This window comes from Phycodurus eques, chromosome 3 (genome assembly GCF_024500275.1).
Source record: "Phycodurus eques isolate BA_2022a chromosome 3, UOR_Pequ_1.1, whole genome shotgun sequence".
NCBI classification, from domain to species: Eukaryota; Metazoa; Chordata; class Actinopteri; order Syngnathiformes; family Syngnathidae; genus Phycodurus; species Phycodurus eques.
The window spans coordinates 6527501-6554060 of NC_084527.1; the positions used below are offsets into that span (position 1 = coordinate 6527501).

The 26560-nt window shown below is 41.2% G+C and overlaps 2 protein-coding genes across 8 annotated transcripts in view; one reads left to right on the forward strand and one right to left on the reverse strand.

Moving 5' to 3' along the window:
* Positions 1 to 10379, reverse strand: part of naa35 (N-alpha-acetyltransferase 35, NatC auxiliary subunit) — a 10560-nt gene extending 181 nt beyond the window's left edge. The window contains exons 1-23 of one of the 2 annotated variants that reach the window (XM_061671835.1): positions 10128 to 10379; positions 8585 to 8713; positions 8478 to 8511; positions 8235 to 8349; positions 7888 to 7962; positions 7642 to 7809; positions 7487 to 7553; positions 7345 to 7388; positions 7202 to 7252; positions 6118 to 6201; positions 5934 to 6048; positions 5677 to 5855; positions 4188 to 4247; positions 4012 to 4118; positions 3357 to 3423; positions 3156 to 3254; positions 2591 to 2769; positions 2390 to 2526; positions 1506 to 1573; positions 1293 to 1433; positions 996 to 1124; positions 296 to 376; positions 1 to 53 (exon numbers count right to left, since the gene is read on the reverse strand). The exon at positions 1 to 53 is cut by the window's left edge and continues 181 nt beyond it. In XM_061671835.1, the coding sequence (XP_061527819.1) occupies positions 1 to 53; positions 296 to 376; positions 996 to 1124; positions 1293 to 1433; positions 1506 to 1573; positions 2390 to 2526; positions 2591 to 2769; positions 3156 to 3254; positions 3357 to 3423; positions 4012 to 4118; positions 4188 to 4247; positions 5677 to 5855; positions 5934 to 6048; positions 6118 to 6201; positions 7202 to 7252; positions 7345 to 7388; positions 7487 to 7553; positions 7642 to 7809; positions 7888 to 7962; positions 8235 to 8349; positions 8478 to 8511; positions 8585 to 8705 (2174 nt within the window). In that variant the 5' untranslated portion in view covers positions 8706 to 8713; positions 10128 to 10379. The other variant, XM_061671836.1, reaches the window with a different exon arrangement.
* A 54-nt stretch (positions 10380 to 10433) lies between these two features.
* agtpbp1 (ATP/GTP binding carboxypeptidase 1) overlaps positions 10434 to 26560 on the forward strand; it is a 32502-nt gene continuing 16375 nt past the window's right edge. For 3 of the 6 annotated variants that reach the window (XM_061671829.1, XM_061671831.1, XM_061671832.1), the window contains exons 1-12: positions 10511 to 10596; positions 13029 to 13087; positions 16695 to 16825; positions 21412 to 21479; positions 22140 to 22203; positions 22555 to 22701; positions 23880 to 24011; positions 24110 to 24203; positions 24373 to 24410; positions 25119 to 25327; positions 26184 to 26361; positions 26478 to 26519. In XM_061671829.1, the coding sequence (XP_061527813.1) occupies positions 13056 to 13087; positions 16695 to 16825; positions 21412 to 21479; positions 22140 to 22203; positions 22555 to 22701; positions 23880 to 24011; positions 24110 to 24203; positions 24373 to 24410; positions 25119 to 25327; positions 26184 to 26361; positions 26478 to 26519 (1135 nt within the window). In that variant the 5' untranslated portion in view covers positions 10511 to 10596; positions 13029 to 13055. Of the gene's footprint in view, positions 10597 to 13028; positions 13088 to 16694; positions 16826 to 21411; positions 21480 to 22139; positions 22204 to 22554; positions 22702 to 23879; positions 24012 to 24109; positions 24204 to 24372; positions 24411 to 25118; positions 25328 to 26183; positions 26362 to 26477; positions 26520 to 26560 lie in introns of all 6 variants that reach the window. The other 3 variants (XM_061671830.1, XM_061671834.1, XM_061671833.1) reach the window with 2 other exon arrangements.

The window sequence follows — 26560 nt, forward strand, 5'->3', positions numbered from 1 at the left end:
ATCTTGACCACAGGGAAGTACTTGTGAGCTGTGAAGTCAAACTCGGGCAACACCTGGTGATGAAAAACAATTGGATTCAAGTAATATAAATGTGGTGCCTTGAGATACGAGTGACCCGACAAGGTGTTGTTACACGTCAAGCAACAAAAAAACAAACAAAACAAAAAAGTATTTTCTTGTGAGGCTGTAATGGAATGATGGCATTTCAATGGGGAAAGCGCGGTCAAGGAATGAATTCATGTCAGCACTCAAGGCATGACTACAGTTAAGTACAAAATATTCAAGTTATCCATACCATGGTCTCCTTCTTGTGTCCTCCAGCTAGGAGTTTGGTCACCACAAAGTTCGGTTTGGCCACTCTCAGGATACCGTTCACCTGTGGTCACATCATACAAATATAAAATACAATACTCCATCCCATGCGTTCTTCCAGTTAGGAGCTGTCACTTAGTCTTTTTTTTCTGCTTTGCGTTACGAGCTCGAGTGGAATTTTAAAAAGAGTTCGAAGAAAATGTTCCGTAAAGAAGTTGATGCCTATTCTGCCGTGTGTACTTTGGCAGATAATGAAAAGTTATTCAAAAAGAGCCTTAGTGTGCTTGTTTCAAGCTGTTTACTGTCACACTCTATGTTTAAAAAAAAAAAAAAAATGAATCACACAGTGTATTTAAGCAAACCACAACTTTGTCTTAAAGTCTGCTAGCTTAATGCTAACAATGCAAAACACCATGGGCAAACAAAACGGGCATCGATATCGTGGTAGTTTTAACCCTCTTAAGTGATATTTGAGCAAATGGTGAGTGCAAAATACAGAAAAACATAACATTATTCAAAAGCATATATACTTGACGCTTTGTGAAAATGGCTGTACTGCAGCTTATTTGCCATCATCATCAAATCTATATTATGTGTAAGTACTATACTGCATTATACAAAAAAACAAAAATCATCCTTTCAGTACATTATCATAGAGTATTTTTGGTATTAAATGTAAAGACCTCAGGGTCCGAGCTGGGGAGTGGGATGTTTTCCAGGATGAACTTAGCCTGCTGAAAGTGTTTGCTGGCAGCCAGGTAGAGGTCGGCAGAGCCCGGAGCAGGATTGTACTTCTTCAGGTCTGACATTTCCTGTAAGGGGGGGTGAGAGTTCAACAACATGGTGCCACCAGGACCACGAGTGGCCCACAGGCCTGTTCTAAAAATAGCTTACTAGTGATGAGACAATGTGATTTCCTGGGAATGTTATAGAAGTGATCATATGTGTCCAGACTAAATATCCAAAGAAAAAGTACCCACCTTGAACTGTATGTAGTGTACGGGCGGGGGTGTGACGACGCTGTTGAAGGGCGCAAAGCGGTGTTCGTAGTGAACCTGCTCGCTGTCCAGCTCGAACTGAGGCTTGCGCACCTTACCGTCCATGTCAAGCGCCACCATGGTCTGACAACACGGCAGAGGAGGGTTACTTGCTTACTTAGTGGAGTCCGAAGAAGGGTTGGCGATGTGTCGTACCTTGTACATGCCGCAACACATGTTCTGGTAGGCTTGACTCATGGTGATCTCTTTGCTCAGGGGACGAACTGCACACAAATGGGGAAGTAATGCAACTGGCACAGAGGTCACAACATTAATTTTCTCGTTTTCAGGCACTTCATTTCCCTTTTTTTTTTTTTTTTTTTTAAAAAGGAAAACCAAAACCCTGCAATTAAAAAAACAAACTTACCTTTTGGTTCAATATTGACAATGAAAAAAACGGAAAAAGTATAAATAATTTTCGCTGTTAGACAAATATTTATCTAATATTTATGTAATACATAGATCCTTTTTCTGCATGTGGACCAATAAATAGGTAATATTTAAATATACATTAAAATGATTAAAGACAAATTTCTAAAATATTTTTTCATCTAAATACAGGAAAAATACTTCAATAAATAAATACATAAAAAATATGAAAATAAATAGCCATTATTATACACTCCAAAAATGATAGACATGTTTACATAAATAAATAAAATAACACAACATAAAGAATACATAAATACATGTATGATGTAACACAATTATGGTTTATTCTCCAAAATATTTTTTATTATACATAGGAATGACTGAAAATCAAATACCATTACATATAAACATATATTATACTATGCCCTAGGAATGCTAAATTCTTAGCATGCTTTATTTGTGGGTAGGGGGGGAAGAAGTCAGTTTATCAGATGAGTTATTTTTATTTGTGGAGTTTTCTGTTGGGAATTAACATTTGCCTTAAGGTTTACTATCGATGAGCCTCGTGAAGGTGGTTTGTGAATCACTCAGATGGATTTTCACTATTTGTGCCAGGGCTCGGTCCCTATCCTCTGCAAATAGCTATTGCAGTCCCCCCTTGTGTGTACCTTTCTTCTTCTTCTTGCTCTTTTTGCTGCTACGCCCCTTCACCTGCTCCTCCAGGATCCTTTCCTCGGCCATCTGCGACGCGTCCGCTCTGCTCAGCGTGGACATCAGCCACGCATACAGGAACTCCGACAGATACCTGCGCAGCGACTACATGTTCGTCAGTGGGCTTTAGTGCAACGGTTGTGGCTCAAGTGGCGTACCAGTAGACGTAGTAGTACTCGTGCATGCTATACAGCTCCAGCTCAAAGCCGCTGAGCAGGTACTGGATCATGATCCTCAGGTTGTGGTAGAGGATCCACGTTCCCAGGCAGGCCAGGTGCTGCCGCTGGGGCTCGTACTTGATCAGCAGGCTGTGCAGGGCCGCATCCACCTTCTCTGCCTGCCGGGGGGTGGGCAGAGATATGTGACTACTGTATTGTAGTGGAGTGCTCTGTCCTGGTTGCTTAGTACAATATGACTACAGTGACAATATTTCGATAGTGGAGGACCGAACGAACCCCGCATTGTGTGTCTTTGCAAAAGGGTGAGTAATTTTACTCTTTCACATATATTACTTCACTTATTACTGTGCCTAGGTGTGACTTTGTAGAGTTCGTAAAGGTTTTACAATTTTATCTATTTACATTAGTTCCTCTGTGGGGGAAAAAGAATGTCTCAGAACAAATTGTGTTGGTTCTTAGATATAAAATATATCGATATGATAGATGTATAGATGATAGCTATATCTTGGTTTTGTATTGCCTTATATTGTCAAGGTAATGTCACCTCGTCCTGCAAAGTAGCAAACTCTTCCAGAATATGACCCAGCTTGTCCCGCTGCCGTGCTCGGTTGTGTCCGTGGATCTGGACCAGGCTGCAGAACGGCTGTGGGACGGAGGACAAAAAAACAACCAGAAAACGGTAAGATGGAAGGGAAGTCAATGAAGGACAGTGATTAGGCTGTAAGCATAAAGGACGGTGAGCTACCCTTGAACAGTGTGTGACGAACGAGTCGATGTAGTCCTTGGCCTGGTGGTTGTTGAACAGACAGCACCTGCACACACGAGATACACACAAATATTTGGACTATTTATTTTGGCAAAACAGTGGATGCCTCCCAGTCAAGGGTTCTGAGTTTGAATCTCCGGCTTCCTCCCACATACCAAAAGCATGCATGTTAGAGTTTTTTAAGACTAAATTGTCCATTAGTATGAATGTGAGTGGTTGCATAGTCACTTGTTTCTAGGCAGAATAGAGAGGGATGGCAGGAACATGAACAGAAAATCAGGGAGAGGAATGCCAAATCAGGGAAAGGGACATCCATGCAGGAACACAAACTGCGAGTAAGGGAAAGGAAAAAAACAGCAAGCAAGGGACAGGAACAGCAACAAGAAGTCAGACAAGACACTACGAATTTACAAAAAAAAAAACAAAAAAAATCACTATAAGCCTTAAATTACATGTCTTCATACAACCTAATTCTGAAATGAAACTCTGTATTCATTATAAAACGTATACTGGAAAGAAGAAAAAAAGCAGCTGGATGTAGAGATACACTACTGTCCCTGCCCCTAACGCAAACTCATCAGTGATTATTCAGCTTATGTAGGGATCGAACATATACAGTATTTTATTGACTTACTTGTATGAGAGGACGGGCGGACTGACAAAGCATCTGAGGGCGTCTTTGATCATGTCCTGCATCAAATGAGTGCCGAACACTTTCTTGTTGTCAATCAGGAAGGTCGTCTGCACGGGCAACAACAACCGCTTTCATTGTCCGCTCAGAGATAACGAGCGTAACGAGCATGAGCTCACCTGAAGTAAAGATCTTGACAACACGCAAGGAGACTGCTCGCTGAACTCACAGAAGAAGTCCTGTTGATATAAAAGGTGACACTTACGTGAACATGAGCGTGCCACACAACAATGATTCTCATGGTTCATTAAACATCTTTCCACTAAACGTTGTAAAGGGCATACTGTAGACTAAGACTGTTTCCCAACCTTTATCGAGCCAAGGCAACCATTTTGCATAAGAACACAAATCTGATATACACGTGGAAAGCCACAATTTATTCTGTTGTATGAATGGCAACAGGTTAATTGCACGCTCTGCCATCTACTGGAAGAGCATTCAATGTCACTATGCATCGCTGGCATAGATAGATGAACGAAGATATATTTGCTGTTAATACAAAATATTTTTTGGTCTAACTAAGTGAAATTGGATAATTTCCTGTTACAATCCTGATTATCTTCCACAGCACACCTGGGTGCCGTGAGTCGGGGAACAGGAAGTCGGAAACAAAATCTGGAAGATGCAAGTCAAGAACAGGTACACAAGTCAGGAACAGCAACAGACAGACAGCTATGGAAAGTCACGAACAGCTATACAAGTTGGGAAGAGGAACGGCAAGTCAAGAACATGAACAGGAAACACAAGTCAAGAACAGGGATGGCAAAAGGCAGGAATAGGAATAGCAAGTCAGGGACAAAAACAGCCAGTCAGGATTAGCAAGGCAAAAACAGTAAGTCAGTGACAGGAACAGAAAGTCAAGAAACGGAACATCATGTCGGTGACAGAAATCGGAAAGTCTAAAACAGGAATGACAAGTCAAGAATAGGCACACAAGCCGGGAACAGAAATGACAAGTGGAGGACCGATAAGAACATGAATGCAAATTGGGAGTAGGAACAGCAAGTTAGTGACAGAAATGGCAAATCAGGGAAAGGAACAGAAAGCCTGGAATCAAGAACATGAATGTGAGTCAGGAACAGGAACGGAAAATCGAAATGGCACGGAACAAGTCAAGAACGTGAACGTGAGTCAGGAACCGGAATGGCAAGGCAGGATTGATAATTCAGGAACAGGATTGCAAGTGAGGAATAGGAACAGAAAGTCAGGAATAAGAACGGAAGGTCACGGACAGGAACAGTTAGTCAGGAACAGGAGTGGAAAACCAGGGAAATGGATGGCAGTCAGTAACAGGAACAGAAAGTCAAGAACAGGAACAGATTTAAATCAGATAAAGGAACAGTAAGTCAGAAATAGCAACAGACTGAAACAAAACAACATTTCCATGAAACTAAGGTAGGATAACTAAGGTGAGGATCCCGATAAAGGTAGTGGAAAAAATGACAAGGAAGGAGAAGTCCCCCCCCCCCCCCCCCCCCCCCTCCCCCTTTTGCCAACTTTTATGCCCTGGCCGAGGTCTGGGTTGAACTGTTTGTTTATACGACCCTGCTCTTGTATTGGTCATCAGATGGAGCATACGCGTCATTAGGCACAATTGTCGGCTGTTACCAGAATGCCGTGCAGGTTAGTGGTGTTGATGACGTCACAGACGGTTTTGATGCGCTCGATGAGCTTGCCGAAGTAGGCCACCATGTCGTCCCTCTTGATGATCTTGGCGTAGCGCGGGAAGGTGGGCGGTAGCAGGCGCTGGTTGACCAGTGGTTCGAAGCCCATCATGATAGGGTGATCTGCCGTCAGAATAAAAAAAACATTTAAGAAACTCATTCTTATTCAAAATATATATTGGTGAGCTCGTGTTTCTTAACCTCCTTTAGTGGTATCATTCTGTGACTGGATGCCATGCTGCACACTGGAATGAATGGCTGACAGGAGGTCTGCTGCCTGGGCAACAAGCTTCTGGGCCTCCCCCACGGAGCTGGTCTGATATGCAACACAAAGAAACGAGTCTGTCACTTAGTGTGTTGCTGGAGTGGAAGTGAGTTGTGTTACCTCTTTCTTGGTGAAGGCCATCAGTGCAGTCAGGAGAAGGCGCGTAAACTTGATGCGGTTGAACAGTGCCAAGTATTGCTGGTGCTGGAAATAACACACGCAGGAACAGCAGTTTAGGGAACAGGAAGACGAAGGAATGACGAGGCAGGGACGGAACAGCAAGTCAGGAACAGGAACAAAAAGCGAGCAACAGCATCAGTAAGTCAGGACAGGAATAGTATGTCAGTGACCAGAAGTGAAAGTCATTGGCAGAAAAAATAAGTCAGGAACCTGAAAGTCAACCGATAGGAACTGCAAGTTGAAGGTATGGCAAGTCAGGGACAGGAACGCAAGTGAGGAAAAGTAAAGTTAAGACAGACAGGAACCTTAAGTCAGGAACAAGAACCAAAGGTCGAAGGAACAGCAAGTCAGGAACAGCATGTTTGGAAAAGGAGCAGTACGTTAGGAACAGGAACCGTTAGTCGAAGGACTGGTCAGTCAGGGACAGGAATGGTCAGTCAGGGACAGGAGCACAAGTCAGGAAGAGGAAGTAAGGAACAAGAACAGCAAGCCATTGACATGAATGGAAAGTCAGAACAAGACAAGTAAGCCAGGAACAGGATGTCTGGAATAAGAAGAGCAAGTCAGTGACAGGAACAATGAGTAAGAGACGAGAACAGAATGTCAGGACAGTAACCTGAAAGTCAGGAAAAGGAACGTTAAATAAGTGACCAGTCTGGAAAGTCAATGACAGGGACAGCAAGTCAGGAAGCTGAACAGCACATCAAAAACAAGAACAGCAATACAGCGGCAAGTCATGGACAGGAACCAATGCCAAGTCAGGGGCAAGAACAGCAATACAGAACAGGGATAAAGATCTGATTTCACTTGCAAGTCATTTTAATGAGTCACACCAAAGAATTGCTGACTGTGCAGAAAATGGAGGTGAAATATCGATTAGTTTCTGGAGGATAGTAAAAGTAGTGATGGATGCCCCACTATTCTTTCTTATAAAACAACTGCTGGTCTCGCTCCTTGTAGGGAGCCTCCACTATCCAATAGCCAGAAAGACAAGTTTCTATGTATGACAAAGACAATCAACCACCTCCAGCTCCACTTCTGGGTCTCGCTGCTCGCCCTGACGACTGCGTGTGCTCTGAAAGAGGGATACAAATAAAAAAAATATATATTATTTTTTTTCTTTCCCCACCAAAGGAGGCAGTAGACCGATGACAAATGTGATGTTACCTTGACTTTCCTCTGTAATTCATCCTCCACATCTTTCAGCATACCTGGGACATAGAGAGCCGACATCCTTGATGAGCTTTGTACTTTTTTAAACCTTGTTTTATGAGGCAATACAAAATAGGAACCCGTGACAATGCTGTACCCGTCACCCGCAGGTCTGTGACATTGTTGGCCATCCTGAAGCCGTACGTCATGGCCTGGAAGTCCTCCTACACAAACATACAGCAGATGCATGAGATGTCACCCTCTGGTTTGTGCTCACAACACATCCATCAAGACGTGAACCCGGCGGCCCACCTCCTCGAACACGGCTGCCTTGTTGACTTTCTCCCGCGCGATGTCACAAATCTTTAGGATGCCTAGGGCGAAGGCCTTGAGGGCGGGCTCCTCGATCAGGTCCGGGTTGTGGACGTACAGGCAGGTGAACACCGTCTGAGCCAGGGAGTGGCCCTCTAGCCATGTGATCTGAATACATTACATGATAATAGCACAATCTTAGTGCGTATATTTGTGAGAGATTGTAGAATGCAGTGTGAGACTCACCAAACAGCAGAAGCATGTGTCCATGATTCCGATGAGTTCAGGAAGGCTCAGATCTTTCACTTTGATGGCGTTCTCCTACAGGGAACACCATGCATTAATTAAGGACAAAAAGGACTGACCAATACAGTACCTGCCTCATCTCAGCTGTTTGAATAAGTCAAGTCATACTGCCCCACTCCAAGGCATACGATTAGGGATTCAGATTTGGTTTCCAAGACTGTTTTAGGGTTTCAATCAAGGATTAGGGTTTCAAATTAGGGTTTGAAGTCTGTTTTAGAGCCCATTAAATTGACTTAGTGCATGGAATGGGCTGTGCTCACATGCGCTGAGTGAGGGCAGTGGTGTACCTTGATGGCTTGCTCAAAGTTGAGCACTTTTCTGTTGACTTGGTTCCCGATCATCCCGGCATCCATCTTGGGATCCATCATCTCAATGGCCGACATTGCCTCAAACAAGCCGAACCTGCCACCGCCCAAAAAAAAAACAAAATTTAAAAAAAAAAGTGTTTTTTTTTTCAGATATCTTTTGTTTTTGCTATGAATGCACATGTGGATCTACTACTGGACTGTTCTGCTCCTTTCCATACTCACAGCTTGTCGTGAAGCAACTCCCCAAGGCTCAATTCTGCATTTAAAATGATGGCAAACATAAGAAGAGGGGGAAACAGATCTATATAATGTCCATTATTTTTACGTACCTTTACAAGAACTCTTGAAATCTTGGGTGATATCCACCCAGTTGGCATTGTTCTTCATCTTCTCCGGGATGCCCAGACCCCAGCCGGCATCATCCTCCTCCACCGACGACTTCATCACCATGGTGACAACTACACATCCACACAAAGAAGACCAGATTTGACACGTTTCTTACTAACTTCCCCACATATCACATCTATACGCGACTCTGGCATCAGGCGAAAACGCGGTTCATGCAGGGAGGGAGCCTAAAATGGTGTCAATTGCACGCTTGGCTGCACTAAAAACTCACTCGTTGCCTGCAAAAGGGGAGAGCGCTCATCACACTTTACATGTTTGGAGGCCTAAACCATGTCGAAATGAATTAGGACAACAATTACAGTTACAGTCAAACACTCCAAGAGATTCAGAAGAATATTTATTTGTTTGTACTACTTGCTACAAGTCGAGCTGGATTAGGATAACAATTACAGCGACTGTCAATTATTGTAATCGAGATTAAGGTGAGCATGAAAACTTTTGACATCCTTCTAGAACATTCACATTCATTTCAGATTAAATGAAGAAATAGTGAGCGTTCACAACAACATGATCTGTACGACTACAGTTTAAACCCTGTATTTGAGTTTCCAACAAGGGTAAACTTTTTAAATAGGGCTTAAGTTAAGAGTTTCAAACAGGGTTTCAACAAAGGATCGGTGTTTGAAATTAGGGTGTGAAGACCAGGGTTCGACAGAACAGTGTCCTTACAGACGGTGGCCCAATCTGGTCAGTACAAAGTTAAAAAATAAATGAGATCAAATCAACAAACTCTTGCTTTCAAACAAGGGTTAGATATTAAAATTTGGCTTTGAAGACAGAGGCTTTTCAAAATAAGAGTTTCAAGCCTGTTTTAGGGATTCAAATGATGGTTTCAAGCCAAGGTTAGTGTTTCAAATTAATGTTTGTAGACAAAGTTAGGGTTTCAAATGATGATTTAAAGCCTGGTTTAAGGTTTTAAAAAAATGGTTCGATTTTAAAATTAGGGTTTGAAGACCAAGTTCGGGTTTAAAACTAGATTATGATTTCAAATGAGAGTTTCGATACCGACTAAGACATATCTAACCGGATTCAGATAACAATACAGTCAATTACTAAAACTGAGATTCAGAAGATCATTTCACTCGAGTATGTTAGTACTTTAAACACACATTCTAATCGAAAACATTCGTGCGAGTATACTTTGACTTCCAACTAAGTAAACAAATAGTGACAGTTGACAATAACATATGTATCTACTGCTACAATAGGCAACGGAGGAGAGAGTAAGAGATACGTACACGTTACACTTTTTAGTTAATGTAAGCAAATGACTCGAGGGACATAGACAATACGAAAAAAGGCAAGGTTCTATGTGGTCTAGAGCGAGCTAGCGGCAGGAATCCTAAATAGCTAATATTTTCTTAAGAGAATGTATTTATATTTACTGTTTCAACTCCACAACGTCTGACGAATGAATTATGACCGTGAAATAGGCTGGTGGTTTGACAGAAATCGGTGACGTACCTTATTGTGTTGTATTAGCCATGTAGCTTTCGCTAAAAGGGGAAATATTTCACGGGAACTGCAGCCCGGGCGCGCTGATATGGCGTCATCCGTAAAGGCGAACTGCTGGGATTTGTAGTTTTTTGCATCCCGTCCAAAAGTCGCCCCTGCGAGACGCTTCCCGCTCGCGATTCACCCCCCAATGCTGAATATTATCCCATTAATGTTGCAATTGGTGACGACCATGGCGCACTGGCTGTATCAAAGGCGTTTGTGCACGTAAAACTGCAGTGAGAGTCGGACTGTCGCGTGACTCGCTGACTTTGACAGCCCCTCTCTCTCTGACAGTCGGGGAGCTGCCCCTCATCACAACATCACCAGGGCGTTTCAGCCAGCCAACCAGGCGAGCAACACACACTCTCCCCGGATAAATACACCCCCTTTACCCGTCGCTGTTATCTCGAGAGGACAGCCGTTCGTTGCTACGCAGGTAAGTCGTGCTCATCCTCTTACGGCGTCGCCAGGGCGAACCGCTTTGTCTCCAAGCCGTGGGGGGCGTTTTTAAATTCGGCTTTATTGTGAGGGCAGTCCGGCGTTAGCTTCCATAAGAGTCGCACCCTGCGGCAGGTGCAGCGGCCTGGCCGCTAAGTCTTTTAGCCTCTCCAGCCGTTTATTACACCTTTCTAGACAACAATGGCGGCTCGGTTAATGGCGACGGCCTCACGTTCCATCTGCGTTGTTGTGTCACTTTGCTTCCGAGGTGGATTTATAAAAGCGGTTGTACTAGGAAGCCTTCCTGACATCTTTCAGTTTACAATGGCTGTCAAGTACAGTAACAACCTATGGTAACATCAACGTCAATATAGCTTGTTAAGCAATTATAATGGGCGGGGACATCTACGATTTTTAATCAATTCAAAAGTCCCTCAAATATGTAACACACGTGCTCATAATGTCTAATAATAATCATCATCAAAAGAAAGTGCCCCATCACCATTCTTTGCCTGAAAGGTTCCTCATTTTACTTGTGAAAACAATATGATACCATTTGCCTCAAAGTCATCAAGTTTGTTTGTGTGTGTTTGTGTGTTTTTTTTTTTTTTTTTTGGTAGTTTTATTGGGCAACATTTGCTTTGTCGCTCTTGGTCACCCTAAAACCTTAATTAAAAAGGATTTTTTTTTTTTGCCTCCCGGAGTGACCCCAATTTATAAAAATACGTCATAAATGGCTGATAGTTGTTTTTTTTTAGGAGAAAAGTGTGAGTACTAATACAGTGATGCCTTGGGATACGAGTGACCTGACATACGAGCTTCTCGGGATACAAGCCGTCGTTCAGCCGATTTGATTTTGTTTTGACTTCCGAGGAAAAACTTGAGATGCGGGTGCTGTATGACCTTAGTCAATTCAACTCAGCTCACGTCATAACAAGCAGCAGTTCAAAGTTTGAGGTTTGCTGTCAAACTAAACGTGAAGAATAGAATTCCACGTTTTGTATTTAAAACAACCACATAACTGCATTAAAGTCTGCTAGCTTCATGCTAATGAATAGCATTTAGTGGCGGTGTTGTAACGCTTTAAGAAATAGATATTTGAACACGAATGGTGCAGTAACACATGTACGCAGACAATATAACAATACTGACATGCATATTTTCTTGATACTATGTGAAAAACAACCAATATTAATGCATATTACTGTGGACCCCCACTTATTCGTGGTTCAGCACCTGCGGATTCACCTGTTCAAAATGTTTTTTTTCAATGGTTATTTTTTCGTTTTTGGGAGGAGTGGGGGGCACCAGCCCTGAAAATGATGTTTGGAGGTATACCCCCACTTATTCAAGAATATATATTTTTAAATATTTTTTTCAATTATAATGGGTGTCAATTTTTGCGTGGATTTTCCCCATTCGCGGTTGGGTCCGGTCCTTATCCTCCGCAAATAGAGAGGGTCTACTGTATTGAGTTACTTACAGTAGTTGAGTGACCCTCTTTTTCGTTTTTCTGTTTGACTGTATTATCCTGTCGCCCGAGTGCCAATTCACATACACCAGAAGGAGCCGCAATGAATTAATCATGTTGTGCAAACTGTATAATTCTTTACATTCTATTCAATTATGTTATCACTATATGTTTTTTATAAAGTACAATATTATAGATTATTATCTACCTTATTTAAAACACACTACAAGAATGTTTTTGTTGTTGTTTTTTTTTAGGGGAGGGCTGGAACGGATTAATGGCATTTCCATTCATTTCAGTTACTTGAGTGGTCACACAACGAATTAAACTCGAATCAAGGCACTACTATAAATATCAGAATCAGAATCAGAATCATCTTTATTTGCCAAATATGAGCTGATGGAAAGTACACTAATTACAAGGGTGGTGATTCTTCTCACGAGCTTGGTGCTGTGGGTCCTGGTAGTTCCCTTGGGATGATACAATGACGTCATCAACAAGCATTATCTTGATTGGTCGGTAGAGTCCAAATTTATACCGTAGGCCAAATTTATACTGTCTACCGCATATACTACATATACCGTGCACCCCAATGTTATAAGATAATGATCGATAACACAGAACACTTTACAATTTATGAGAACAAAGGCACACCATTTTCCAAGAAATGGTGTGCCTGATTGAATGAATAAAATGCATTAAAACAGTTGACTCTGGCAATTGTCGATAAAAATTGACCCGTGACCCATTTTGGTCCCTGTTACGCAGCAACACTGCTTCACGTTGTCGTAGAATGACACATTGTACACACAATAAAAGCATAATATACACTACTTAAGACACAACATACTATTAACGTACTACTAAAACGGTTTATGACTCTCCTTATCTTGCCTTTCAAGTGCTCCCGTATGCACTCACGTCACTTTGCATGCATTCAGTGTTGATTTCTTTTGCAGACGACATGCCATGTTGATGTGACGAAAATGAACAAACCCAAGATGGCCTCAGAGAAGGGGTGAGTGAATTGTTTTTGTTTGTTTAAAAGCTCAGTTTCATCCAAGCGTAATGATGCAATTTGTCCTGTGTCAACAAGCATCTGCTCTCTCCTACTGATACACTCCCTTAAGTGTGTTCTTATGCCTTTTAAAGTCAGAGTGAAGTATCAGTGCTTGTTTGGTTACACCGTGTGTATTCTTCACGTGGAGAAGGTTAGGATGGAAAATTGTGGAAAATCTCAGTGGCTGCAACAATGCTACCTTCATGCAGAGGCATTTTGTTGAGATTCTTTATTATAAAATGTTTTTCTGTTCACCTCCATACATACAACTAGAAAATAGTGAAAAGAATAAAAATACGACAAGACTCTATAGTTTTACAATTATTTGAATACATTCGTAATCGCAAGAATCAAGTTAAAAAAAAATGGTGGGAATTAAGTCATAAAGTTACAAGAAAGAACTGTAATGCTACTAAGAAAAATCTTTAAACATTACAAGAATAAAGTTACAATACTGTATTATGAACAAAACTGAATCTATATGGGAATTAAGTCATAATATTATGAAAAAAAACCAAAACATTTGTAATAATTTACAAATGTTAAATTTGTAATTTGTAATAATATTACGGCAAAAGGTATTAGGAAAAGGGTTATAGTTATAGTAAATATATACAGGGTTATAGGTATAGTAAATAGTAAAATATAGTAAAATGTAAAAAAAAAAAAAAAATCTAACTTTTACACAAGGGACAACTGGTTGGCACATCCACCTCCCAGTTCTGAGGATCTGGGTTCAAATCCGGCCTCACCTATGTGGAGTATGCATATTCTCCCCGTGCCTGCGTGGGTTTTCTCCGGGGACTCTGGTTTCCTCCCACATCCCAAAAACATGCATTGTAGGTTGATTTAAGACTAAATTGCCCATAGGTCTGAATATGAATATGAATGATTGTTTATATGTGCCCTGCGATTGGCTGGCAACCAGTTCAGGGTGTACCCCGCCTCTTGCCCGAAGTTAGCTGGGACAGGCTCCAGCACGCCCGCGACCTTAGTGAGGATAAGCGGTACAGAAAATGGATGGGTAATGAAAACTAAAGCCATAGTCTTATGAGGATAAGCTTTGGAAAAAAATCTCAATATCCCAATAAACAGCTGTGCATTTACGAGAAAAAAAAATTAATGTAAAGAGAAAACCTTTTTCCTACAAGCATATTTTTGTAATATTACAAAAATAACTTGATAATAAATTCGTTTTAGGAGAATACATTTGTAAAAAAGTTGCAATATTATGAGAGTAAAGTGGTAAAAAGTCACAATATCATGAGAATAACTATTTCCACAATATATTAACGAGAATAAAGTGTAATGTTATGTGGAAATTGTTTTTACATTTCTTATTAGTGTAGCTCTCATGCCCCATCATGTACAGTATAACGGATGCAAGTGTGTTTCTATGGGCTTGTATTGAAACCTCGCTTGCTATTTCTTCCTGCGCTGTCCCCAGTGTGCACTCTTCTCTGCTGTGTCTTTATAAGGAAATGCAGAACATTGCGCGCCACTGGGTACAAATTTGATTCTCTTCTCCCATGCTTGCTGTTGCTGTACCAGCCAGCGACCTTTCACCCCGCGTGCCCAGCTGCTCGCCTTAATGTTACTGAAGTAATGTCTACCAAAATCCACAGAGGACTCTTGTATTTTGATGTTTCTATTAATACCACCCGCATTTTTTGACATTTGTCAAAAGATGGCTGCTTTAGCTGCAGCCTTGCAGTGAATCATCCCTCATGGGGATTATAATTCCGTTTTTGTTGAATCTGTACAAAAGCTGTTGATTTTTTGACCGTATTAAGTGTCATTTTGGAGACTGTGCCATCTTTGAGCTGAACAGGGTTAAACTAATAGAACTCAATTCTAAACGGCTAGCCTTAGATGACCCTAATGTACCCCAACGGACATTTTTGGGATTTTTTTTCCCCAACAGTCCAATGCACAATTGAGTGGATGAAGGCACTATTGTGTCCGTTTTTCACTCCATCATACGTGTTTAGGGGAGTTGTTTTTACACAAAACTCAATAGTACCACGGGAAACTCAAGAGCAAGAGTCTCCTGTATTTACATCACATACTTGATTTGGAAGGAGACTTAGGACTGTTGCAGCAAAGTGGGGACTGCGGAGTACAATTCCACAGCGTCCAGTGGTCAGACACAGAAACAGGCTTAGCTAACTTGAGCAAATGTGTTTATTTTTGTCATTTCTAGCTTTGTATCCTCTAATGTTGACAAATCTGCTCAACCAATGAGCAACCAGCACAGCAGTGGTTTTCGTGACGTCATCTGCTCGGTATGGTTGGAGACCAGGAACTATTTCTAGTACTTTGTTTGGACCTGATTTTGCTAGTGGAAAAAGTGTCAATTGAATATCAAGAGGAGGGAGAAAGGCACTACAAAATAGTATTGGCTTAGTAGTAGCAGCGGGAAACTGAAAAACACGCTGCATTAATTGCACCAGTTGGATCGAGACATGCTAACAACTAGGCTTTATGCGATCAGGATTTTTGGGGCCGATCACCCATCAGCGAGTTTCAGAAAACTGATAACCGATCACCGATCCGATCACAAGATGGAGCAATGTGTCGCAACAAGGCTAAAAATAAACTAGCTTTTGGATTCAAATGTACTGTGCACGATGGCGACGAGGAGTAAATGCCTTTTGCGTGCCGATCCATGACGTCATTGATCAGATCGGCGAATTATGACATTGAAGCCAATTTTATGCTTATCAGCCGATCAGCATAAAATCCTCATTATCGGCCGATACCGATCAGGCTGATAAAATCGGTGTAAAGTCTACTAAGAACAGCAGAGGAGAACAAGGGTCATCTGCATTTATTTCTCTATAAGGTTTTGAATCCGGAGAAGACTAAGGGGGTGCTACAGCAAAGTGGAGACTGTGGAGTACAATACTGTAGCATCCAGAGTTAAGACACAGAAACAGGCTAAGCTAAATGTAGCATGTGTGTTTATTTCCCCTCAGCACTTAAAGACTAGGTACTATTTTTAGTACAGTGTACTTGCTTAGTTTCTGCTTTGGCCAGTGGAAAATATGCTTGTCGAGTCGAGGCTGAAAGTAATCGCACTACAAAATGTTATCACATCAGTAGTGCGCAAAAACTGACATTAAAAAGAAAAAAAAAGAACTGGATTGAACGCAAAAGTTTGAACGAGACTTGCTAACAAACAACAAAGGAGGACAACAGTGGTTTCCTGGCCATATTACCGTCTCAATTTTGAATCAAGAGGAGACTAAGGGCAACAAAGTGGGCACTCCGAAACATATTACCGTAGCGTCCAGAGCTAAGGCTAAGCTAACGTTAGCATGTGTGTGAATTTGCTCGACCATTGAGCAGGCAGCAGTGATATCTGCAAGGCTCTCTTGGAGACTGATTCCCAATTTGATTCTGGAGGAGATTAAAAGGGCTGCTGGAGACAAGTGGAGACTGTGGAGCGTAATACTGAAGTCATGTTCAATATTTAATGTATGCTTTGTCCACATTACAGGAATGCCAGTCAAGAGCTGAGCTAATTAAATTTGGCTGACGGCTGTGCCCATTTCTCCCCCAGTGTTCCCAGTAACTCCAGAGCGCAGATCCTGCTGGCCCAGCTGGAGAAGCTCACCGGCGACGGTATGGTGAGGGATCCCGAGATGGCGCGGCAGATCACCTCCAAGCTCCTGCATCTCATACAGACACAGGGTGAGTGCCAAAGCAGAATGAATCTATAAACCTTATCATAATGTATGTAAACAACAGGCGCCAGGGGACTTGCAAGTGGCAGAAAGAGAGTGACTATTGCTGAGTTGAACTGAAAACAATGACGGAAACGTGTTGCGTTTGGGGGTTGCCGCCAGATATACCCCAAATGTAGGTGAGGAGGATGAATCCAGTGGAATTTGTATATAGTTACACAGAGAAGATCACATGTCTCAACAGGTGGAGTAGCCACTTCTAAAGGGACAGACTGGAAACCAAACACCCATCATCGGGTTTGTGGAAGGCATTTTCCCACAGATACTGTATGTACTGTACAAAATGTTTGGTAGGGTTGTCTTTGACTAATTTAGCAAAACATAATGGCTTGCCTGCTAGTTAACGTCAGCAGTATAGCGCACAATTCACTTCGGGGACAAAGGCACACCTGTGCCATTAATCGGAGCAACAAAAAAGTCATCAGTCATTATGTTAACTATGTCTGAATTTCCACCACGTTTATTTTTGAAATAACTTACCTATTGAAATGTAATTCACGGCCGGCGAAATTTACGTCTTCTTTTCGACTGATACTTACACACATTCAAACTACAGTGGTAGAGATGGCTAAAATCATCATTCAAGCCATTTACCCTGTTTTTTTCTGCCTTTGTCTAATGGCAGAAGGTTTAGTTTATTCTTGGGGCCATCGTAACTTGCTGGAGCTTTTGCCACCCAGACGTATGTGCAATGTCATAGCGAAGAGGTCAATACAAACAGAGGACTACTAAGGTGTGGCGAGTGCCAGAACTCCATGGACATTTGAGTAGCGCATATGGCGCATTTGCTTGAGTAGAAAGGAAAACACACCTGAAACCCGAGCTACTGGTTTTGCTTCAACAAGCGTGAATGAAGGTGTGAAAGTTTTTCTATCCTGTAGCAACAAACCTTTTGAGCCTAAAGAATAAGTGGACTATCCCCTGATATTTTTGACACAGCCTTAAAACTACACAAATAGTGTACATAGCCTTAAGTAGTGCATGTCGTTTTAAATTGTGGATACAGACTGATGTGAAGTAGTCCTCAAATTGTGGACCCAAACTGAGAATAATGGCTGTACCATCCAGTGTACTACCATTGCTATTTACTGACCTATGTAGTACAATACATGGCCCCCCAAACAGCAGGATTTCCTGTTACCTGTTATGGATCTCTACCCTAACTTTATGTTCGATTAATTAAAGACTAAATTGTCCTTCGGTGTGAATGTTAATGTTGGTTGTTTGTGCCCTGCAATTGGCTGGTGACTAGTGCAGGACCGCTCTCTGAAAGTTAGCTGGGTTAGGGACCTCTCATGTGGATAAGTAGTATGGAAAATTGATCAATGGCTTTTTAAATGCAAAAAATAATACAGCGGAACAGTCCCTTCCGTAGTGGCATCACCCAAAAAAAAGAAAAGAAAATCCTGTAGAAACTTAAGTGAGCTGCGTTCAGATGAATTTTGCTGAAAATTTGCACAACCTTTTGGATTGAGGTTTAAGTTGTAGGACTCATTGTCATTATTAATAACAACAATACAAATATAACATTTACTGTATATGGCACCTGTCGAGGGACCCAAAGATTCTTAAATAAATCAATCTATGAAGTTCTTTATTGTAAATTGATTTATTTAATACTTTTAAAATATATATAATATTTTATGGTTGTATGTATTATACTATATATTTTATATTATTTTAATATATATAATATAAAGTAATACATGTATTTAGTATTCATTTCTGTATTATTACAATTTATTTTTATTTTCCAAATCATTATGCAAAAATGACACTTTTCATAACAATTCTTACATTATTACTCTTTTCTAAGTGCTATCACCACAAAAAAAGCACAACACACTTGTGGAGTTAACTATTTAGATGCCAATGAAGTCTCACACACAATAGCCTAAGTTGTTTTACATTTTTTTGTGTTTTTTTCCCCCCCTTGAAAATTTTGGTTGAATTTGTACAACCTTTTAGGTTTATGTAGAAGATGGTGATCAAAGACGCTGCTCAGTTCTTGGATGTGTTCAAATGGGACATTTTGAACCCTAAAGGACACCATCGCACTTGTCACTTTTCCTGAACATCGTCATACCGCCCTCCCATGACGAATGGGCGCCGCAGAATGTGTGTCTTGTCACCCCCATTTACTCTCCCACACCATCTTTCAGCTGTTGCTCTCAGCTGCAACACACTCACACACACACACACACACACACACACACACGCACACACACACACACAAATACAGCAACACACCCCCAGCAGGGTGTGTGATGCGGGTACTGATCCGTCGCATGGTAACTAAACCCCGGGCTGGGCTCATGTTTAAAGTGTGCGAGGCTCAGAGGTCAAGAACAAGGGCGGCAGTGGGCACTTACAGTGAGAGTTTTTTCATTTAGTGGACCATCTCACACCATCTTTCAACTCGTTTCCCATTTAATTCCCCCTCCTCCTGTTCCTCGGTGCTGATTGGGAAAAATGTGTGAAGTTATGTTGTCGGTTTTCTATAGCAACACGTGGTATATTTTGTGCAGGGGTGATTACATGGTCGTAGTGTTCTGTGCACAGTGTCGGGACACGCCACTTTGGAAATACAATTAGCAAAAAAATAAAGTGTTTGAGGACCTATAAATGGAGCACCGCTACACCGGAAACAACTCCAGCGATGGCCAAGATTTTCCAGGTAGAGCTAGATTTAACTGGATTTCTACAAATTGTGTGACAGTCACAGATGATTTATTGTCCTCATGTAAGGTGACGAGAAAGACCAGTGTCAATTGAAAAGAAATAGTAATACAATAATACAAAATGTATTTTTTTTTTTTTTTTTTTTTTTTTTTTGGTACAACCTCACAATCAAGACCTATATATATATATATATAATGCATTTTTTTCTTTCTTTATATATATATAAATGCCTTTGCTCAGAAAATAATGTGTTCGTGTCAAAGGCAGATGCAGTGGGTTGTGAAATTAGCAGTTTCCCCAAACATTTCCAAAGTTGGTAGTTCGAACTGCATATGTGCATGATGTCAGGAGTCCTCAGATCAGTGAACATCAAAGGTTCGACTCTGTACGTTTGGACTTGTATTAAGTGCTTTAAGGGCAGTTAGTTTATTTTTACACTTGTATGAGAATTCTGAAATTGCCTGTACCATTTTAAGGTTTTATGATGCTGACAGTTTGACTCTGGAACATATTAATGTCGCTGAGATTCTTTTAGTTGTCTAATCACACGATGCATGCAATTGCTGTCACGGCATGCCTCTCAGGCTATATGTTTTGTTTTGTATCGCTTGTGTACGTGCGTGTTAGTGCTTCCCCCTTGTTTTTGACAGCTGACAGCTTTTTTTTTCTTTTTTTTGTTCCAAAAGTCTGCATCACTGAAGTGCTCCAAAAGGTCAACGCACGGAGGCTGCGAGTGTTTCCACACGTCAGTTGTGCTCCTCGTTGTTTGTGAGGCTTTCACATACTTTTGTGGGGCATACCCCTTGGTAAATGTAATGGGTTGCTCATCGGAGTGGGCAAAGCCTCACTCTAAAAGCCCAATCAAATAGCTCGAGTGTGAATGGCAATACGTGGTAGCAATTAAAAATGAAAAAAAAAAAAAAAATGAAAAAAAATATAAAATGTAATATATTTAATAGATAAAATAAAAAAACAATTGTTTATAATGGATTTATTTAAGTACCCGTTTTAGTTGATTTCACACCAGCCTTTTTGTCTTCCCAAAGCATATGGTAAAGTCTGTTTTGTTCAGATGAAAGTTACATTTTTGGGGCACAATTACAAAAACTGTTTGGTGCACACAAAAAATCTTACGTCAGCATACACGCAGTCGATTGTTTTACTTGTTTTACTTCAGGTTTATTTGGTGCTCTTGATGTAAGTACAGGCAATTTTAGAAGGGTCTCGCCAGAGCCCAGACCTAAATCCAATGGTAACTTCTATGGGATGACTTGCAATAGATGCCCTATCAATCCGGCACATTTGGAGAACTCTTAGGGCAGGGGTGTCCAACTAATTTTTTGTCTTGGGCCGCATTGTAGTTATGATTTCCCTCAGAGGGCCGTTAGAGCAGTGAAACCATATAAATGTTTAATCACCAAAACATATTATTACCATTACACAACAAATTGAGGGATAACTGGTTTTGAAATCAGAAGACAAGTATAATAGTTTGTTCAAGTATTGTTTAAGTTAGTGTAGAAGAAGGGTTTGGTAACAGAAAAATGCAATATCTCAACATTATTGATTATTATTATAACAATTTGGGTACAGATTTTAGCAAAATCGCGGGCCGCATAAAATGATGTGGTGGGCCGCATCTGGCTCCCGGGCCTTGAGTTTGACACCTATGTCTTAGGGCAAGGACCGAATGATGTCATAAAAGCAAAATGTGCTTCAACTATGTAGCTGAATTAGGGTGTAAACGTTCTCTCCTCTGTGGATCCAAAAATTTTCATCTGGATGAATGGACAAAAAGCCAAATTTCCCAAAACTTTTGTCCAAATAGTGTGTATCATGCTTGTCTTGCAGAGAAGACGTCGAAGGAGGTGATGTCCAAAGGCACCAGCGGCATGGAGGTCATTCTTTCTTCACTGGAGGTCGGTCGGCATCACTTGATGCACCTGAGTCTGTCTGCCGTTTTGTCTGTCTGTCTGTCTGTCTACCGAGCGAACTACCCACCTACCTACCTACAAAGCCTAAACTACCTACCCTATCTTCCTAACCCACTTACCTAACCTACTGTATTTATTATCTTGCCCAAAGAGTGAACCTGTTATCCGGCCGGGCACCTGAGCTCTCTCGCTTTCAGTACGTTGGGCGAGCCGGCTGACGTGCCAATGTTCACGTGGGAGGTGGAAAGTACCTCCGTAAAGCCGCAGTGTCAAAAGTAAACACTAGGGTGGATCACAGCCTCATTACTTAAACACATAAGATAGGGTTAGATGAGTTGTAGTATTTTAAATGTGAACCTAATAGAATGTCAACTTTTAAATCACAGGATTTAAAACTAATTTATTAATTTTCTAAAACACATATTTACTCATATACCTCATTTCACTGTGAAGGAATTTTCTAACTTTTAGTATACCTGTGTATAATATGCACTATTGACTTTTGAAGATTTTCTTGAGAAAAAAATACTTATTATACACAAGAAATTACGGTATTATTGACATTCATGTGATGTTTTTAACACAAACTTATAGATAACTATGCACATTTTGGTAGCTGATTTATGATAATATGATTCTTGACAGAGCACCCGGGACATCCCAACAATCCTGAACATCCTTTGCATACTGAGTGAGCTGCTGACCTTGGGTGAGTACAGTTGGATGTTTTTTTCTATCCTCCTATCCATTTCCTATAGTTTGTGTCGGTGAGCTGAGACGTGGCACGCCCTGGACTAGCCGCTGGCCAATCACAGGGCACATATGGACAAGCAAGAATAAGCTTTTATCATAGATATAATAAACAATTGGAGGATGCCTGGTGGGATCATTTGTGATCCATTTCTAATTAGTAATGTCTTCTGCTACTGGTCATGCCGCAGCATTTTACACTGGGTTTTTCCATCTCTCGCGACCTTTTTATAGACTATGTTTCACCGTTACTAGTTATTATGATTCAAACATTGTTTTTAACTTGCTGTTGTTTTTTTTGCTGGTTTAGGCAAAGGACGCAGGGCGGGGGTCTTCGTATCGAAGGGAGGAACAGCAGTGTTACTCCGCATTCTAATCAGTGCCAACAAAGAGTTTCCCCCCAACGAGGAGCTCATGTTGCAGGTTCACTCCCTACTGGCCAAGGTGGGCCCAAAAGGTAGGACATACACTCAATATGCATGCCATAATTTCCCTTGTATAATACATTCTCAAGTATAATACGCACCCCCGAAATCGCCCTTCCGCGGCAGGATTATCCCTCTACATATGTATAATATGTACCTTAGAATTGCTGGTATCCATGCTCAAAAAATGAAGTATTATCCGTAATGTATTAGGTTTTTCAAATAAATATTCAATTATAATGGTTACCCTGGTCCTATTACACTGCAGATTGCGCAGCTGCTTGCCCTCCATTATGCTATTATCTCCTGCAGCTCCTTCTCTGTCTCCATCTCTGGAAACTGGGCCACTTTTCCATGTCCTGAAGCTCTTGCATGTGGTTTTTCTTGCAGGAGCTTCTCCTTGGATTTCCTCCAGAATCTCACATTAGCTTCTTTATGTCGAACTGCCGAGCTGCTTCACAGTTCGTTAGTGTTTCAGCACGTTCTTCTTAAACGTTGCAGAGTTACTTGCACTTTTATTCCACATTTTTTACCCTGGGTGTAAGGTATATTAGAAATTCTCGTGTGAGCATTTCCGCCGTCCGGTAGACTAAGACACTTAATTTTGATGCCGTCAAACAGACGCGGTAGCAACAGAATATGATATGATAACAGATATCAATAAGGCGGCGCCTGCGAGGCCATCATGACTCTAGGTGAGCAGCGAAAATAATGTTACCGTATTATATATAAATTTGTAACATTAGACATCGCTTATATATTGAAATGAACGTACACCTTTTTTTACAACCCCCAGGTATACATCTATACAACGTGACAAACATTTTTCATTTTCCTTCTACCTATGTATAATACGCACCTTTGATTTTTAATGAAAATTTTAGGGGTATAAATGCATATTATACACAAGAAATTACATAGTGGTTGTAGTGGTACTATACTGCATTGAAAGTTTGTGTTTTGCAAAGACCATACCGTGAACCCCTCATCGATCGTGGGGGATATGTTCCAGACCAACACACGATAGGTGAAAATGACCAATATAGAGAGACCATATGCTTTATACAGTGCCCTCCAAAAGTATTAGAACAGAAAGGTAAATTCCTTTGTTTTTGTTGTATACTGAAGCCATTTGGGTTTCAGATCATGTGTGTGTGTGTGTGTGTGTGTGTGTGTGTGTGTGCATGTGCGTGTGTGTGTGTGTCTTCAGACAGGAAGTTGGGCGTGAAGGCACGTCTGACTGGCGCTCTGAACGTCACAATAAACCTGATCAAGAAGAACCTCCAAAACGTCAAGCTGCTCCTGCCCTGCTTGCAGGTTCTCAGGGTTTACTCGGCTAACAGTAAGTCAAAGACAACTTTGCTTAATTGTCATTCATTATCCACAAAAAAAACCAACAACATTATGTTTCATATCTGTTTTTACCTGCACTCTGTGAAGTGGTGAACGCCATATCCCTGGGTAATAGCGGCGCTATAGAGCTGATGTTCAAGATTGTGGCACCGTACAGTAAGAAGAATACAAGTCTGATCAAGTACGTACATGCAAGAAAGACACTTAAAGGAGACAAATAATGTAATTTTTTTGCTTATATACAAATAGTTGGGCCTGCACAGTGCCAATATATTGTAATATGGCTCCTTTAAAAGTAGAAACAACAAGCTAGCAGCATTTGTAATTATCTTCGCTGTGTTTGACTGCAGGGTCTCTGTGGATGCACTCGTTGCTCTGCTGAAATCTAGTGAGTATTGATTACACCGGGTGCACTGCTTTGATTATCATGCCGCTGTAGCGTGATAGTCTGATGTCAAGCTGTTCTGGACTGGGACTGGGCTTTCTAAGCAATTTCCTTGATCGATAATTAGGACAAAATTTATACAGTAAATAAGAATCACTGTTACCAGTTTTCTGCATTTCTGGATAATTGCTCCTCTTACCATGACTTACTGGAGTCTCAAGGCCTTGAAAATGGTTTTATTAGCTTTTTCAAACAGATTGATTTCAATCATTTTGATTGTCATTTGTTCTTGAATTTCTTTTGTTTTTGAGATCTTGTAGCCTACTTCATTTTATATGACCAGTACTTTATTAGTGTTTTCTTGATTCAACAAATCTGATGTTAATCAGACCTGGGTGTGGCCAGTGAAATTGAACTCGGCTGTCCTGGGTGTTGATTTGAGTTACGTATATTATTGAACAAGGAGGGGCAATTCTTTTTTTCACATAGGGACAGATGGGTTGGATTTGTTTCCATTAATAAATTACAGCAACATTTGGAAACTGCATTTTGTATTTAATTAGGTATTTGTTACATATTAAAACTGGCTTGATGATCCAAAACATTTGTGATAATTATGCCGACCCCCCCAAAAAAATCTGAAATCAGGAACGGAGAAATTAGTTTTTCATGGCACTATACCTTATTCGTATCCTCTCATCCTCCATCCAGAGACAAATGCTCGGCGGGCGGTGGAGGGCAGCTATGTGTCCACCCTGCTGGCCCTGTACTTGGACTGGCACCGCAACGACACGTGGCATCGTCACACGGTGATCCGTAAGGGGCTGCTGGCCTGCCTGCGCAACGTCACCAACATCAAGCTGGGCAGGCGGGCGTTCACCAAGGCTGATGGCATGCGCATTTTGTACAACTCTTCAAGTGTGAGTAGGAGCGAATGAATGACAACACATGCTATTGCCTACAACCTACACTATGCACAAAAAGTTAGGGATACAGAAAACCCTCGTTTGATGCAGGGGTTTATGTTTCTGAAAAACACCACTATAAATGACATTTTTTGTAAATTTCTTTTTTTTTTTTTTTATGATATAAATTTGTAAGTTTCATATATGCAATTCAATGCCAATATGTGAAAATTTAAAGGGTTGAATGTATTTTAAATGTGCACTTGAGGTCACCATCCACACACTTTACACAAGCACATGATTATTAAAGGCTCTACTTGAATGACGTTGCCTATGCAAACATGGTGTGAATAGGTGATTTCCTGCCCTAAACACTGGCTTCGTCCCTCACACTGACGGTCCCGGCAATGTAGTCGGAGAAAGGGATTATGGGAACCCAGAATTCATTGCGGTGATGTTATTAACTACAGTACTATAGTTATAGAAAATCAAACTAACCATTGCTTTTTACTTCTATTTGTTCCTGTTGATATTGTTATGAGTGTGTACAATAGCTATTTGTCGCGCTAAGAGTTGGTGTTTGTGAATTTATTCCTTCATTCATTCATCTTCCGTTCCGCTTATCCTCACTAGGGTCGTGGGCGTGCTGGAGCCTATCCCAGCTATCTCCGGGCAAGAGGTGGGGTACACCTTGAACTGGTCGCCAGCCAGTCGCAGGGCACCTATAAATTAATTCGTAATAATAGAGGTCAAATGAAGTTCACTTGTAAAGGTTATAGTGCATTTTCAGTTCATCCTGAAATGTTATCCGAAAGCCGAACATCCCTAACTTTTTTGGGATAGTGTTACTTCCACCGTGGTATTTTTCCAGGAGTGTCTCTCGGTGCGCACCCTGGATCCTCTTGTCAACGCCTCAAGTCTCATCATGAGGAAGTGCTTCCCAAAAAACCGCTTGCCTCTGCCTACCATCAAGTCAGCCTTCCATTACCAGCTGGAGCACGTGCTGGCTTCAGGGCCGGTCGCACAGCGCTACAGCCAACCACCTGGAGGTGAGAAACATGCGCAAAAGCATCACATAAGGGGGTTGACATCGATTTCAACACCTCATTGCATGGACACACACACGCACTCGAATAATGCTTCTCACACACTGCTACACTTACAGGAAGAACACAGGCTCAGCTCTGCAGCGAGCCCTTAAAGAAGGGTAAGACTATTCCAGACAAGCAGAGAATAACATTTTCCTTT